Source organism: Alosa alosa, chromosome 8 (genome assembly GCF_017589495.1).
Source record: "Alosa alosa isolate M-15738 ecotype Scorff River chromosome 8, AALO_Geno_1.1, whole genome shotgun sequence".
In the NCBI taxonomy this organism is placed as follows: Eukaryota; Metazoa; Chordata; class Actinopteri; order Clupeiformes; family Clupeidae; genus Alosa; species Alosa alosa.
This window is the reverse complement of record NC_063196.1, coordinates 8,563,204-8,577,554: the sequence shown is the minus strand read 5'-3', so window position 1 is coordinate 8,577,554 and position 14,351 is coordinate 8,563,204. Positions and strand designations below refer to the sequence as shown.

Genomic DNA, 14,351 nt, shown 5'->3' with positions numbered 1-14,351 from the left:
CATTTACATGGGTCAGAAAACTAGCTGATATCACAACTGGAGGGGAATGAACCCCGTCCCCCTGTCCCCCCTGTCCCCCCCCTAAAATCTCTCCACTCCCTAAAAAAATTCCCATCACTGTTGATGTCCCATCGTTGCTGAATTTTTTTTCTGATTAGCCTCCACTTCCCGCTCATGCTTCTTACAGGGCGGAAGCGCCTTGGACATTTGCACCAGATGTTAGGAAGGCCCAAAAAGGATCTGAATCAGTCATTACCAGTAGCAGTACCGGATAGGATAAGCAGATAGGAGCCCAATCATGACTAGGAAGAACTAAGTCATTACGGCTAAGTGAGAGATAGCATCTTAAGTCGTTACCACATAGACCTAAAGCAATCCTAGCCATGACTAGACGGCTGAGAAAGCAGGGTGTTGCTCTCTAATTAAACTGATGTAATTAATGTAATGACAGCTGCCTTGAGATAACATCTCGTGTCTGGAGTCTCTTTGCTGCCAGAGGTGATACGAAATCAGGCTTGATGGATTATTCACATACATGGCAAAAAACACTCTTCTTCTCACTTTTGACTTCTTTATTCCTTCTCATCCCTGTTTAGCAACAAGTGCTCTCACAGTATCAGGTTTTCTTTTGTTTACTTGTTAGCTCTCCATTTAAAGTGTCTTAAACACGCTTCAAGGATAAGGGTTCTGAGGAACTCACTTTGTTTATGATGCGTGATATGAGTCATTGAAAATCCTATGCATACAGACAAACACACATCTCTACACACCGACCTTATCCCCTTACACACACAATACACATACCCCCACCCACACATACACATAAACACACACACACACACACACACACACACATTTTATAGAAATATTCATTACTCCATAACTGTCTACTTGTGCAATACAAATAGGAGCATTTGTCATGCCAATAAAGCTTTTTTTTTAAAGCTTTTTTTTTGGCTCTCCTGCAGTGCAGGGAAGAGTTAAAAAGGTGATATTGAATGACAAACTGAGCGCGAGAAAAAGACATGGGTGACAGCCAGACGGCCTTCTTCATCAGAAGCCAGTGTAAGTGGAGAGAAGGAGCCGGAAAGTGGGGAAGGGAAAGAGATGGAGCGAGTGAGAGAAAGATACAGAGAGAGAGGGAGGGAGAGAGCGAGCGAGTGAGAGAGAGAGAGAGAGAGAGAGAGAGAGAGACAGAGACAGAGACAGAGCAGCGGGAATGAGAGCCAGAGTACTGTGGAGGGCTGCCAGGCATCTGTGTGGTCTGTGCGTTTCAGTGTTTAGGAAGCTAGCCAGGCCGGGAAAGGGTACACACTCTCTCTCTCTCTCTCCCCTCTCTCTCTCTCTCTCTCTCACACACACACACACACACTCTCTCTCTCTCTCATACACACACACACACACACACACACACACTCTCTCTTCTCTCTCTCTCTCTCTCACACACACACACACACACACACACACACACACACACACACACACACTCTCTCTCTCTCACACACACACACACACACACACACAGACATACACACCTCTCTCTCTCTCTCTCTCTCTCTCTCTCTCTCTCTCTCTCACACACACACACTCTCTCACTTTCTCTCTCTCTCATATACACACCCTCACACACACCCCACACACACACACACACACAATACAGGCCCTTTTCTGAGACCACAGACACACTTCTCCGTCACCTCCCTGATCGTGTCGAAGCCGTCTCACTGGCAGCGCGGTGTGTTTTTTTCCCGGGGCTGTCCCAGCATGGAAGTAAGGCCATGGATCAGGCTCGGGATCCAAATGCGCAAAGCCCGCCAGCCACCCCACACATAGCTGCTCATTCAGAACCAGAACCGGGACCTGAGCCTAATGCGGGCCAGATTTGGGCCAGATGGGGCTGCTCTTGGCTGCCTCCGTGCCCTGTGGCGGCGGCGACGGCTGCTGCTTTTTATTCCTGGCACCAGGAGGCCTTCCTTCACGGAACCCTGAGCGACCGAGCGGCTCCACCGATTGGCCCGTGGGTTATTCTGGAACGTTTCTGCATTTCTTTCTGCTTATTTATATAAATACTACATATCATATTGAAAGGGCAAAGAGCATTTGTGTGAGTGTGTAGGAACCAAAGGCACCTCAGTTTTCGTAGGGTTTGGAAAAGCTGAATATTTAGCTTTTTTCCTTTTTGATAAACGGGTCAGAATTAAAATTGAAATCGCTGTCTTTCCTAGCTCTCTTTTCTTTTTGGTTCCCCGAGAGCACTTATGCAACTGTGCTTTGTGATATGATAGAAACAGAATGGAAGAAATCATGGTGAGTGCCAGAGAAAAAAAAAAAAAAACTGAAAAAACCCTGATTGGCATCCATTCCAAACTCTCTGCTGAAACTGACACAAAAGCGTATGTCAATTGTCTCCTCACATGCTACAGCACAGAAGCAAACAGCAAAACTATGCCTTTAAATCAACATCTATTAGCGCAGCAATCACCGCAATGACATGAATAGAAAAAACTGTTAAAGTTAACAACAACATCCACGAATTAAGTCTGCCCCCGACCTCCCCCCCCACCCCCTCCTTTCCTTCCCTTTCTCGCTGTTGATTTTCCACAGATCCGCTCTGAGTGCGCCTTGTGCAACGTGAGATTTGTCTGCGCCAATTGAACCATTGAGTGAGTGAATAAATAGTGAAGTGGCGGATGACAGTCCTGCATTGAACGCCTAATCACCCGCCGTCACTGCACAAGTGTGTTGGTTCAGCTGACCCCGCCCGGTCTATTAGCCCAAATGACTTTTAATGAGCGTTATTAGGGTCTGCGCCGCAAAAAAAAAAAGAAAAAGAGTGGCATGGGTAACTGGCCACACACACACACACACACACACACACACACACACACACACACATACATACACACGGTCATGTCCACAGACACACAAACAGACACACCCACCCACCTACACACACACACACACACACACACACACACACACACACACACACACAAACACACACACACATATGGCCATGTCGACACACACACAAATACATACACACACACACACGGCCGGCTATGTTCACACCTGTGCATACATGCACATACACACACAATAACATCACAATCACACAGACACACACACACACACACACACACACACACACAGAGGCATTCAGACATGCACACACATGCTCACACAGGCATACACATGCATGCTGCATGTATGCACACACACAGTAGCAAACCGCAGGGTTAGGCAAAGCTGTCATCTCATTAAGCACAATGCAAACCACAGGAGCTGACCTCATCGCTAATCACAGAAATGAAAGGACTTGCCGAGAGGAAAAAGGGAGAAAGAAACTCAAAACAAAACCATACAACGGCCTCTCCCTCTGGCTGTAACACATGCCACAACATAACCGTAACATACAGGAACATTCAGGAAACATTACCAATAAATAAATACATACATACATAAATAAATAAATAAGTAAATGAATGAATGAAAACAGAAGAATCTAATAGCACTTATCAGCCAATCGGCTGAGAGTAGAGGGAGACCAGTGTGTGGACCAGGCCATGTATAAAAACTGTCACCACTTTCGGGCCACTTGCCTGCAGATGTTTCGCTTACTCCCAGCACCCGAATTTCAACACCTCCTTTGTCACCGCCCCGCCCCTCCCCACACTCCTCCCACACTTCTCTTCTTCATTATTTAGAAATAGCGAACATGTTTGGTGGACGCGCGTGGGGCCACTTGTGTCCTCTCCGATTCATATGGCAACCATCAGGAGCTATTAAATACACAAACATTAATAACACACTTCCTGCGGCGCTGGTCGCTCCACTTGCCGGCCAGCACCCAGAAGAGAGAGAGAGAGAGAGAGAGACCGACTGAGAGAAATTGCCAGAAATCCAGTATTCAAAGAACAAACCATAGCGTGTGTCACACACACACACACACACACACACACACACACACACACACACACACACACACACACACACACACATTCATAAACAGGACAATTCAGGAAACCGACCCTATTACTGTGTTAGCTGTGACCCTGTCAATGTGTTAGTTGTGCTATTAGTGCATGCTTAGCTTAGCTGGAGGTACAGATAGGAAAATGATGGTTGGTGTTTTTCACACCCATAGTGTTTAACTTGACAATATTCCCCACCCTGGGTTGTATATGTCGGAGGGGCCTCCTCCTTAATTAAGCGTCATTAACACCAAATGGCAGTTTAATGACCAGGATTTGTTAATGAAGTGTGGCCAGATAATATCGGCACATTCCAGCAAGCTCTCTCCTAAGCCGGACATGTGACATTATTTAAAGGGGTTCCTGTGTTTTGCTAGCTCAATGTCCTCTTAAATATGCGATTTTAAAAGTATGACTGTGCGCGTGTGTGTGTGTGTGTGTGTGTGTGTGTGTGTGTGTGTGTGTGTGTGTGTGTGTGCGTGTTGTGAAAATGTGAAAATGATCATCATTAACACTAGTCCTGCAGGTACCGACAGACATATTCTCACGTCCAGAGTTTTTTTTTTCTTTTTCTGTTCTCTCTCATTGCCACAAAGCGAATGCTACTCTACTCCAAGTTCCCTTCACACATACTCAAGCTGTGTCCCGCGAAAGAGGTAATGTCTGCTGATGGTTCTACACGTCTCCGTATATCTGCAAGTGCATTGATGAATGATGGCAATAACCCTGAAAATGTCCAATCAGGAAATGGAGACTGGCTGCCTAACCAAGCAAAGCTACAGCTCGAACTCTAATATCACACAAAGCACAGTAAAACACTAGTGGCTGCTTCTGGTTATGTCAGGCTTAGAGACTGGCATAGCTCTTAATGAACATGAACAGTCTGCCCAGTACAAAACAATATGGCCAACAGCATAAAAAAAATCCCCCAAAACTCCTGTTTGCTATTACTATGACTGAGCTGCATGGAAGGTATCTGTCTGTTAGTCATTCCCAACCCACGCTTCAACTTGGGGCGGAAACACAGGAAGTCAAGCTCAGATCAAAGACGGTGGAGCCAAATCACTGCTAGGGGCATTTGAATACAATAAACCAAAGGGCCCATTGTGTCAAAGAATGTCTCCCGTATCCTGCAGCCATATGTGTGTGTGAGTGTGTTCATTGAAAGGCAACTTTAGAGAGAGAGAGAGACTGAGAGAAATTGCCAGAAATCCAGTATTCAAAAAAGAACAAACCATGGCGTGTGTCACACACACACACACACACACACACACACACACACACACACACACACACACACACACACACACACATTCATAAACAGGACAATTCAGGAAACCGACCCTATTACTGTGTTAGCTGTGACCCTGTCAATGTGTTAGTTGTGCTATTAGTGCATGCTTAGCTTAGCTGGAGGTACAGATAGGAAAATGATGGTTGGTGTTTTTCACACCCATAGTGTTTAACTTGACAATATTCCCCCACCCTGGGTTGTATATGTCGGAGGGCCTCCTCCTTAATTAGCGTCATTAACACCAAATGGCAGTTTAATGACCAGGATTTGTTAATGAAGTGTGGCCAGATAATATCGGCACATTCCAGCAAGCTCTCTCCTAAGCCGGACATGTGACATTATTTAAAGGGGTTCCTGTGTTTTGCTAGCTCAATGTCCTCTTAAATATGCGATTTTAAAAGTATGACTGTGCGCGTGTGTGTGTGTGTGTGTGTGTGTGTGTGTGTGTGTGTGTGTGTGTGTGTGTGTGTGCGTGTTGTGAAAATGTGAAAATGATCATCATTAACACTAGTCCTGCAGGTACCGACAGACATATTCTCACGTCCAGAGTTTTTTTTTTCTTTTTCTGTTCTCTCTCATTGCCACAAAGCGAATGCTACTCTACTCCAAGTTCCCTTCACACATACTCAAGCTGTGTCCCGCGAAAGAGGTAATGTCTGCTGATGGTTCTACACGTCTCCGTATATCTGCAAGTGCATTGATGAATGATGGCAATAACCCTGAAAATGTCCAATCAGGAAATGGAGGAGACTGGCTGCCTAACCAAGCAAAGCTACAGCTCCCGAACTCTAATATCACACAAAGCGCACAGTAAAACACTAGTGGCTGCTTCTGGTTATGTCAGGCTTAGAGACTGGCATAGCTCTTGTGAACATGAACAGTCTGCCCAGTACAAAACAATATGGCGCCAACAGCATAAAAAAAATCCCCCCAAAACTCCTGTTTGCTATTACTATGACTGAGCTGCATGGAAGGTATCTGTCTGTTAGTCATTCCCAACCCACGCTTCAACTTGGGGCGGAAACACAGGAAGTCAAGCTCAGATCAAAGACGGTGGAGCCGTCACTGCTAGGGGGCATTTGAATACAATAAACCAAAGGGCCCATTGTGTCAAAGTGTCTCCGTATCACAGCCATATGTGTGTGTGAGTGTGTTCATTGAAAGGCAACTTTAGAGAGAGAGAGAGTGAGAGAGAGAGAGAGAGAGTGAGAGGGAAAGAGAGAGACAGAAAATAAGCTTGTTAGTGATGTGATAGGGTTGATTTCTGTGCCAAAAACGGGAATATATTTTTATGAATAAAAGTCAAACAGCTGCTTGCCAGACCAGTTGGCACTGACGGATATGGCGAGGGAGAAGGCTTCCCCCCACCCTCTTGTCCTCCGAGTGTTTTATACGAGCCATTAAAAGAGGCTGATGCTAGCACAATGCTACCCATTTGGAGCCTCTGAAGAAACTGCTCCAGTATGGGACCTCTAGTTAAGTTAATCTAGAACAACAGGGCCGCGTCTGCTGTCAAAGCCATCCAGATGTTCGATAGATGAGCACAGACTGCTACTTTATGTCGGAGGGTTCGCAAAATATTTTCCAGGAGCCATTCTTACGAGTTTAAGACAACAAACCACATGCAAATATTTATACTGCATATAGCAACAACACACACACACACACACACACACACACACACACACACACACACACACACACACACACACACACACACACACACACACACAGATATTTAACAGCCAGCAAATTCTCAGGCAATGTCTCATTGTTGCTTCACCAGTGTATTTCAAAGAGCCAGATAAACCTACGTATGCTAAAAAAAGCTCTTCAAATCTTGTCACCTCAGTGACTTTACAGAACAACCAGTTGAGGTCTGCGGCCTAACTACGTCACAGCATCGCTGGCCGCTCTACAACAACCCTCTACAACGTCTCTGCCCATAAACCCATACCATGATCCGACTGAAATGACAACGCCGTTACCGCACTGACCCGAAGCTATTGCCGAACTGACCAGAGCCCTGCGGTCTGATTATATGATGAGTTCAGAAATAGTTACTCACGTCTTGGCTCTCGCGGGCCGTCCACAGTGACTTTGATGGCTCGGTGGTAAGTCGCTACTTGTGGCGGGTTGGTGAATACTGTAATTGTCAGGGTGAAGCTCTTGCCTGTGGACACACACACATGCAAAAGAAGAGACGCACAAACACACACGCACACATGCACACACAGACACATACACACAAATCAATCATCTATACACAACTTTTTAGCAAATGGCACACAGGGTTAATGTGTGACCCTACAACTAACTTCCACACTTAAGGGCCTGTCTTTCACATGTCTAACTTTCATTGTAAACCAGTTTGGGTATCCAGATAAAGCACTACATAAGTGTAATGTGTTGTTGTTGTTGTTGTGCTATCCTGTAGTAAAATATTCATTTATTCAATATATTTATTTATGTCCTTGTGTCAATTCCTCCCATACAAGAAAAGGAAAATAAATTCTTTAGAAATACTCAATGAATGAGCTCAGTAAAGGGGAGCAGGTATCTGCACAGCTCAGCCCAACCCAGCCCAGCCCAGGCCAGCACCACGGTGGTTTAAAGTCATAACTTTGGTTCATCAGGCCATTTGCAGCTCCTTAACGACGATCCCAGACGGTTGTAAGCTGTCTCCTCAGGCTTTGCGCCGGAATGCAGGGGATTAATATGGGAGCCTGATGGGGCTTGGGTCACATCTGTGATTGGCCACTCATAGAGACAGGAAGTGGTGGGAGGAATGCTATAGCAACAGCTGGCAGTCTGTTTCTACTGTAAGCCTCCGTGCCACACACTGTCGGGCTTTACCAAAGACAGACAGCTTATCACTCAAATGTGTCTTTATTTGAAGGTTCTCGTTAGCTGTTGGATACTCTTTAATTGACTAGTGACTGACTGAGCCGATATCAGTGTTAGGTGCTTACCACATGATCTTACTGAAACTCAGAAGTTAAATTGGCCTCATTTGCCCCAGTCTCATTTACACAACAGCCTACAGTACATTGGGGTTTGATTTCAATCTCTGTCCTGGTACTGTGCCAATTACTTATCCTTTCAAAAGCCTATTCATAAATACTCTTTCATTTAATACTTTGAATTAATCTTAAGCAATAAATACCTAATTTATCAAACAACTATTTTGTTTGTTTGTGGCCTAGTCATATATTTCCATAATATGTCAGGATTCTCCATAAAAACAGAAAACAGAATATCAAAAACATTTGGATATTTGTCACAGAAAACATCACATCACAACATCAACAACATCTGCAACCTCTCAGATAGAACATGGACACTGTCATCGCCGGCCGCTTCTCTATCGTGTTGAGGTCTCCCCCACTCCACTCCCCGTGGGTCGGTCTATCGAACGGAAACCTCTGAGGAGGTCTCTTGTTCGAAATAGCTTTCGTTATCACCTTACTCATTTCAGGCTATACGTTTCTAAAAACTACGCCTACACTCATCTCACTTCCCCCTGTGGAGAGACAGGCCTACACACTCTCAGATAGACAAAAGGAAACTGAAACAGCTTTGTGCCCTATGTTCTATTTCATCTGTGGGCCCCCTTTTTTCCCATTTAACTGCTCAAGGGAGAGTTGCAGAAACGTCTTCAAAGTTCACACGCTCTATTTGTTTTCGCATTACAGGTCATCTCAAGGCTAATGTGAACACTGCAATGGCTAAATGTCAATTTGTACTGTGGGGGGAAACCATCCTATGTCATGGTGTGTAGGCTATACTATACCCACCATACTGCTTTGGATAGATCTACTTCAAAGAGATAGATAGATAGATAGATAGATAGATAGATAGATAGATAGATAGATAGATAGATAGATAGGTGTCACAGTGAGCAGTGTTGGTGCACACGACTACTGTACATGGGATTATTTATGAAACAGATCTTTTGAAACAGAGAAAAACATTTCTCCATGCTTCCTCATGTTTTGTTCTCTATCAGATTAGTTGTTCTGCCTTTACACCTTGAAACCTTTAGTCCATGCTGATGTAACCCCTACCGTCACCACCACCACCATCACTACTTCTCCTTCTATCTCATTAGACAAGTAAAATGAACCTGTTCCTCTGCATGCACTGTCCCTGTTTGTGTGCCTGTGATGTGGTAAGTGAGACAGGCTCGTAACTGATCTGCCGTCTGGGCAAACACACAGGGAGTAATTCAGGGAATGCTCCCTATGCTGTCTCCAAGCCTTCATCAGTACATAAAAACAAATGGCACCTCGTAGAGTCACCTTGCATGACCCATGGCACGTGAATGCAGCAGCACTTCTAGACTGAAAAGTGAACTTTGTTGTGCTTAATTGTGAATCTTGCTGTGTTCATGTGCCATGTTTGATTATACGCTTCATTCATATATTCATCTTTGTAACCATTTCTGTCTGATGACGTTGGTCTGATGCAACTTCACTGAGGTAAATTCACAGACATGTTCTAGTGCAGATATAGAGTATGAATCCAATAACGCTTAGAACGTACTGAAATAAAGTTTGTTTTACAGTTCAAAAGTGCTGCTGAACACCACACTAGGTTTTCCATGCACCCTCTTCAACAGAAAATGTGTGCCAAGCATGGCTCCTAAAACACCTTTGGCACAAATATTTTACACCAAGACTTTGTTACTGAAACTATGCAATGATCCAGTCAGGGTGATAGATTGATTGCTGACTGAAACAGACTGAGCCAGTTAGACATGCCACAATTTTGTGAGGATGTTGCTGACTATGCTTTCCAACCTAGGCTGTGACATCTTGTTTCATCACTTCCTGTGAACGCTATCTGAATCAACAGCACAGGACAGGCACCAATGAGTCAGATGTCCTACACAGCCAAAATGCAGCACATTTCATACTTGTTTAAACTTCACTGGTGTGGGCAGTGATTTAAGAGCGGGGCCAGCGTGGCATTGAATTCCATGTTGGTCAAACATAATTGTTTATATTATGTTATATTATGTTGCAATTTGTGATCTCTTACACAATATGTACCAGCAAGGAAATCCTGATTGACCAATACAGATTGAACAATAGATGAACGATAATGTCATGAGAGATGATAAACAGGATTTAGTTAGATTGACAGGGCTGGAGACACATTGAGTGGAAGTGTTGCCTTTGAGCATGATGCAACATGACACAGTGGACTGGTTGTCAATCTCAAACTGTGAGCTCATCTCAGACTGGTTATTCTAGTCTTCTTTTTTTCCATTTAATTTATAATTAAGTTACCTCTTAATCTTGCTTTTCTGACATAATTTATCTCAGATTTTATTTTGTTAATTTGTTAAGGCTACTGCACTGACAAATGGTATATTTTAATTGGTGTTCTTACTAGTTTGTTTTTGTGAAGAAAATGCCTTCACAGACTTTGAGACCTATTTGGGGCCTTTATGGAGCCAGTTGGGATGAGGAAGGGCTGATGTCAAATATGGCGTTGAACCCTGTTTGTACATTGTACATTTTTTGGTGCATTGGACTGACCTCTTCCACTCCTTCCCACAAAACGGAGGTCGTTGAAGCGGGCAACCTGATTCTTCATAACTCCAGAAGCGTTCCTCAGCTCGGCCGAGTAGTTCTCGTCGTTGCCAGCCATCACTGTGACCGTGGTCCCGTCAGCTACTTCCCCTAGTGCAACAACCTGGCAGTGAATGGGTCAATTATTATGTCATTCTATACTGTTTGGTGCATTACAGAACATTTGTCAGATCATCCTGTGTGGACCTCAGCAACTCATTATTAGAAAATGTAGATGTATTTTTTTTATTCATAGTCCATGCTTAATATTTTTACTGCCAAACTAATAGCAGATTTTAAAAAATGATAAATGTGCAATGTAAATGTAATGCTTAACCTTCAAAATGCAAATATTAAAAACAGTGCATAAATATGTTCAAAAATATTTAAAAAATACATATATCATCAGAGGCGAAATTATCCATGACAAAGCAGCCTAATAATTGAAAATAGTATATAAACTATATAATAAAGTTATTTACGAGATACAGATAGTTTCACTGTTTGTGGTGACTGTAGCCATGTACCAACATCCTTGAGGGAAGACAGATCAACGGAAAGCTTTTGTTTAGGTCATGAGTTATATCTCGGAGGATAGACCGACACATTCATGCCATTAGTACGCTGGGATAGTTATCCTTACCTCTTCTGTGCTATGTTCAGCTATTTGAATATTACATGTAGACACAGTCTGTTAGGCGTTAACCCGCTTTTAGAATAAAATGTCCCTATCCCCACAGCGTTTTATATACCGTGGAGAGGAGTTTCAAATGCAGCGTCCACTCAAAATATTTAAAAGTTGGCACAGGTAAATAAATTATGGAGACAGGGCAGACTGAACACAATAGGTACGCATAGCAGGCTGATATGGTGCGCGCACCTTCCAAGTTTCAGTTTCAAACAGCGCTTCAGCGCAGCCGACTTCAGGTAAGAACAGAACAGAAGAGTAGGCTAACCAACTACTGGTACAAAAGTCGTAGGCCAATGCATTAATGTGTTTATAATAGCTTGAATTATATATTAACACTTAATATAACGTCATTGAAATCAATGTCATTAAAATAATCAGTAGCTGGTTAGAAAAAAAGGCGACTTACCTTGAACGCCACGGGAAGTGTTTTGTTGCACCTCCAATGAGAAGGCAGAACAGAACAAAGAAAATTTGGACTGTCCGTCCGAACAAGTTCGGCAGGGTGATCTGCGATGATTTCGGCCATGGAACGGTTCTCTTGCGGGCGCAGCCTGGGCACGGTCGCGTCTTGCTGTCCCGTGGTGGTAGTGGTGTTCACATCGTTCATTTTCACCGGCACGGGCTGAAGGCTACTAGACGGGGGACTGAACCTCCGACTTGCGCTGGGATCTACGGGAATACGCATCACAACGCTCTAGATTAACAAAAGGTAGGCGATCCGGAGGAAAATGTTCAAGTCAAAACTTTTCTCCAGAGCGTTTGTCAGTGACTCCTCTCTTGCCGAGGGTGCCGCGCTTCTAAACTCTCTTGCCAGTTTGAAATAGGACTCGGAAGTGGCAGGAGTGTCGAAGCGGGGCTACAGCGCCCAGTCCAAGGGACTTTAGCTGACTCTCCCTGAACGTATTATAAAGTAAAGAAGTCTCTGTACCATGCTTCTTAAAAGTAGAATAGCAGCTCGTTTTCAAAATATCGTCTGTTACATTTAATAATATGAAAATAGGAGACGATGTATGTATTTAGACAGTCCATGGAGTGCAGATGAATAACGTTAATATTTCACTAGATGAACGCAAAAATCACCTATGACTTAATCTAGCCTAATCCATCTCTACCATTTAAAATCAGAAAATAAAAACATAAATTAACACTTTGTTGCGTATTCTCTGTAGTAGAGAATCGCAACTGTGTAAAGTTATCTCTGACTGAATGTCCTGCTTGTAAAAAAAGACAGGGGCTTGCAGTTTGAGGTTAGAGGTTCGTGAAATTCAAAAGATTGCGGTCAGTTGGACGAAACAAGCGCAGACGGCAAACTGTTTGTTGCCCCAAATGTGGTTAGCCTTTGAAGGCGAGGATTTCTCGTGTTGGTCCTTTTTGTGGTTTATATAGCACCGGGCAGTCATTATGCTGATGCGAGTTGGGCACGTGATAGCCTATCTTTAGTGTAGGCTACATTAACTTTGTTCAGTGAAAAATATATACATATCTGTATGATAATTTTCCATAAACTTTTTCTGCAATTTGTCTAATGTCTGATTCTTCTTATGCTATATCAAGTATAAATAGTCACAAACACACTTTCATTTCTGATGCAACAGGTGGGTCTTTGTGACCTAATCAGGTCTATCTTTGCACTACATGTAACGTCTTAAATTCAATAAAATTCACTGAGGCAGTAACACAATCATGTTTTTCTTTTTTTCAAAGATCAACTCAAAACTGCCATTTCTCTTTCCCTAAAATGCTGAAATATATTGGCATCAGCATCACACCCATGGGAACTCTTGAGATCTGTTAACTTGCCCCCCATAGGGAAAAGAAAGTTTCAGTGCTTCAGCTCCTCAAAAGAAGATCCATTTTATGCTTCAAAAGGCCAGTTCAGTTTCCTCTGAATTCATGTCTGCTGCAGCTAGCATGGGAAAGTAGCTTGTTTTTTGGCTATTACTGTAAACAAAAACAAACAAAAAAAAAAACACCCTTTTGCAATCATTGGACAGCAGTATTTTCTTATCACATTCTTGGAATGGACAAGCACACCACATATACTGCTCCTATTGTGCAGCTGATTCACCCCCAATCTGGGTGACAATACAAGACTGCAGGACTGCTTTTTCATAATGCCAACCAAAAGTTATATATAGAGTGAGTTCAAAATGATGGTCCCATTATCACTTATTATGGTCAAAGTCTAAATGTTTGAGTTAAAAATACACAAACCCCATTGATTTAGACATTTTTTGTCACTCCTACTGTTATAAAACATCACTCAACTAGTTGATCTGGTGCTGGAAGGCTCCGATGAAGTCCTCTAACTGCTGGACCTCGACCTTTTTTAACATCAGCAGTCAGTCAGTCAGTCAGGCCAGAAGGGGGGGAATGTCCACATCACCGTCTGAAAAGCCCTGAGTCACCCCGAGCCACGCTGAGCTAATACCAGGGGGTGAGACATAATGACACGACATCTGGAGGAGCCATCCTCCATGCCTTTTATGTTCTGCCCTCGCATTCAGCTCTTACTGTTAGAATAGGCAAAAAAAAGAACACTTCACAATTTACACTGAACAACACTAACACTGTGTTTTAAAAAAAAAGATACAAAAAGGACTAACTGCTAAAAAGTGTTCCTTATAGAGTGGTTGTATGCTGTGTCTTATTCTTTCTCGCATGTTTGTTCTAAATATTAATTTGAGAGCTCCACCATCACAAACTGACAGGACAGACTTTGCTGTTTAACAAATGCTGTAGGTGGCAACCTTTCCCCTCTATACGGGCAAAGATCTCATACACATGCGCATGCAGACTCCCAGGCCATCAGC

General features: G+C 43.4%; 1 protein-coding gene across 1 annotated transcript in view; it reads right to left on the bottom strand.

Annotated features, from left to right (window-relative positions):
* LOC125299227 (runt-related transcription factor 3-like) overlaps positions 1-12,315 on the bottom strand; it is a 24,760-nt gene extending 12,445 nt beyond the window's left edge. The window contains exons 1-3 of the mRNA XM_048250417.1: positions 11,945-12,315; positions 10,815-10,971; positions 7,337-7,441 (exon numbers count right to left, since the gene is read on the bottom strand). Coding sequence (XP_048106374.1) covers positions 7,337-7,441; positions 10,815-10,971; positions 11,945-12,223 — 541 coding nt within the window. The 5' untranslated portion in view covers positions 12,224-12,315. The remainder of the gene's footprint in view (positions 1-7,336; positions 7,442-10,814; positions 10,972-11,944) is intronic.
* Positions 12,316-14,351: the final 2,036 nt, after the last annotated feature.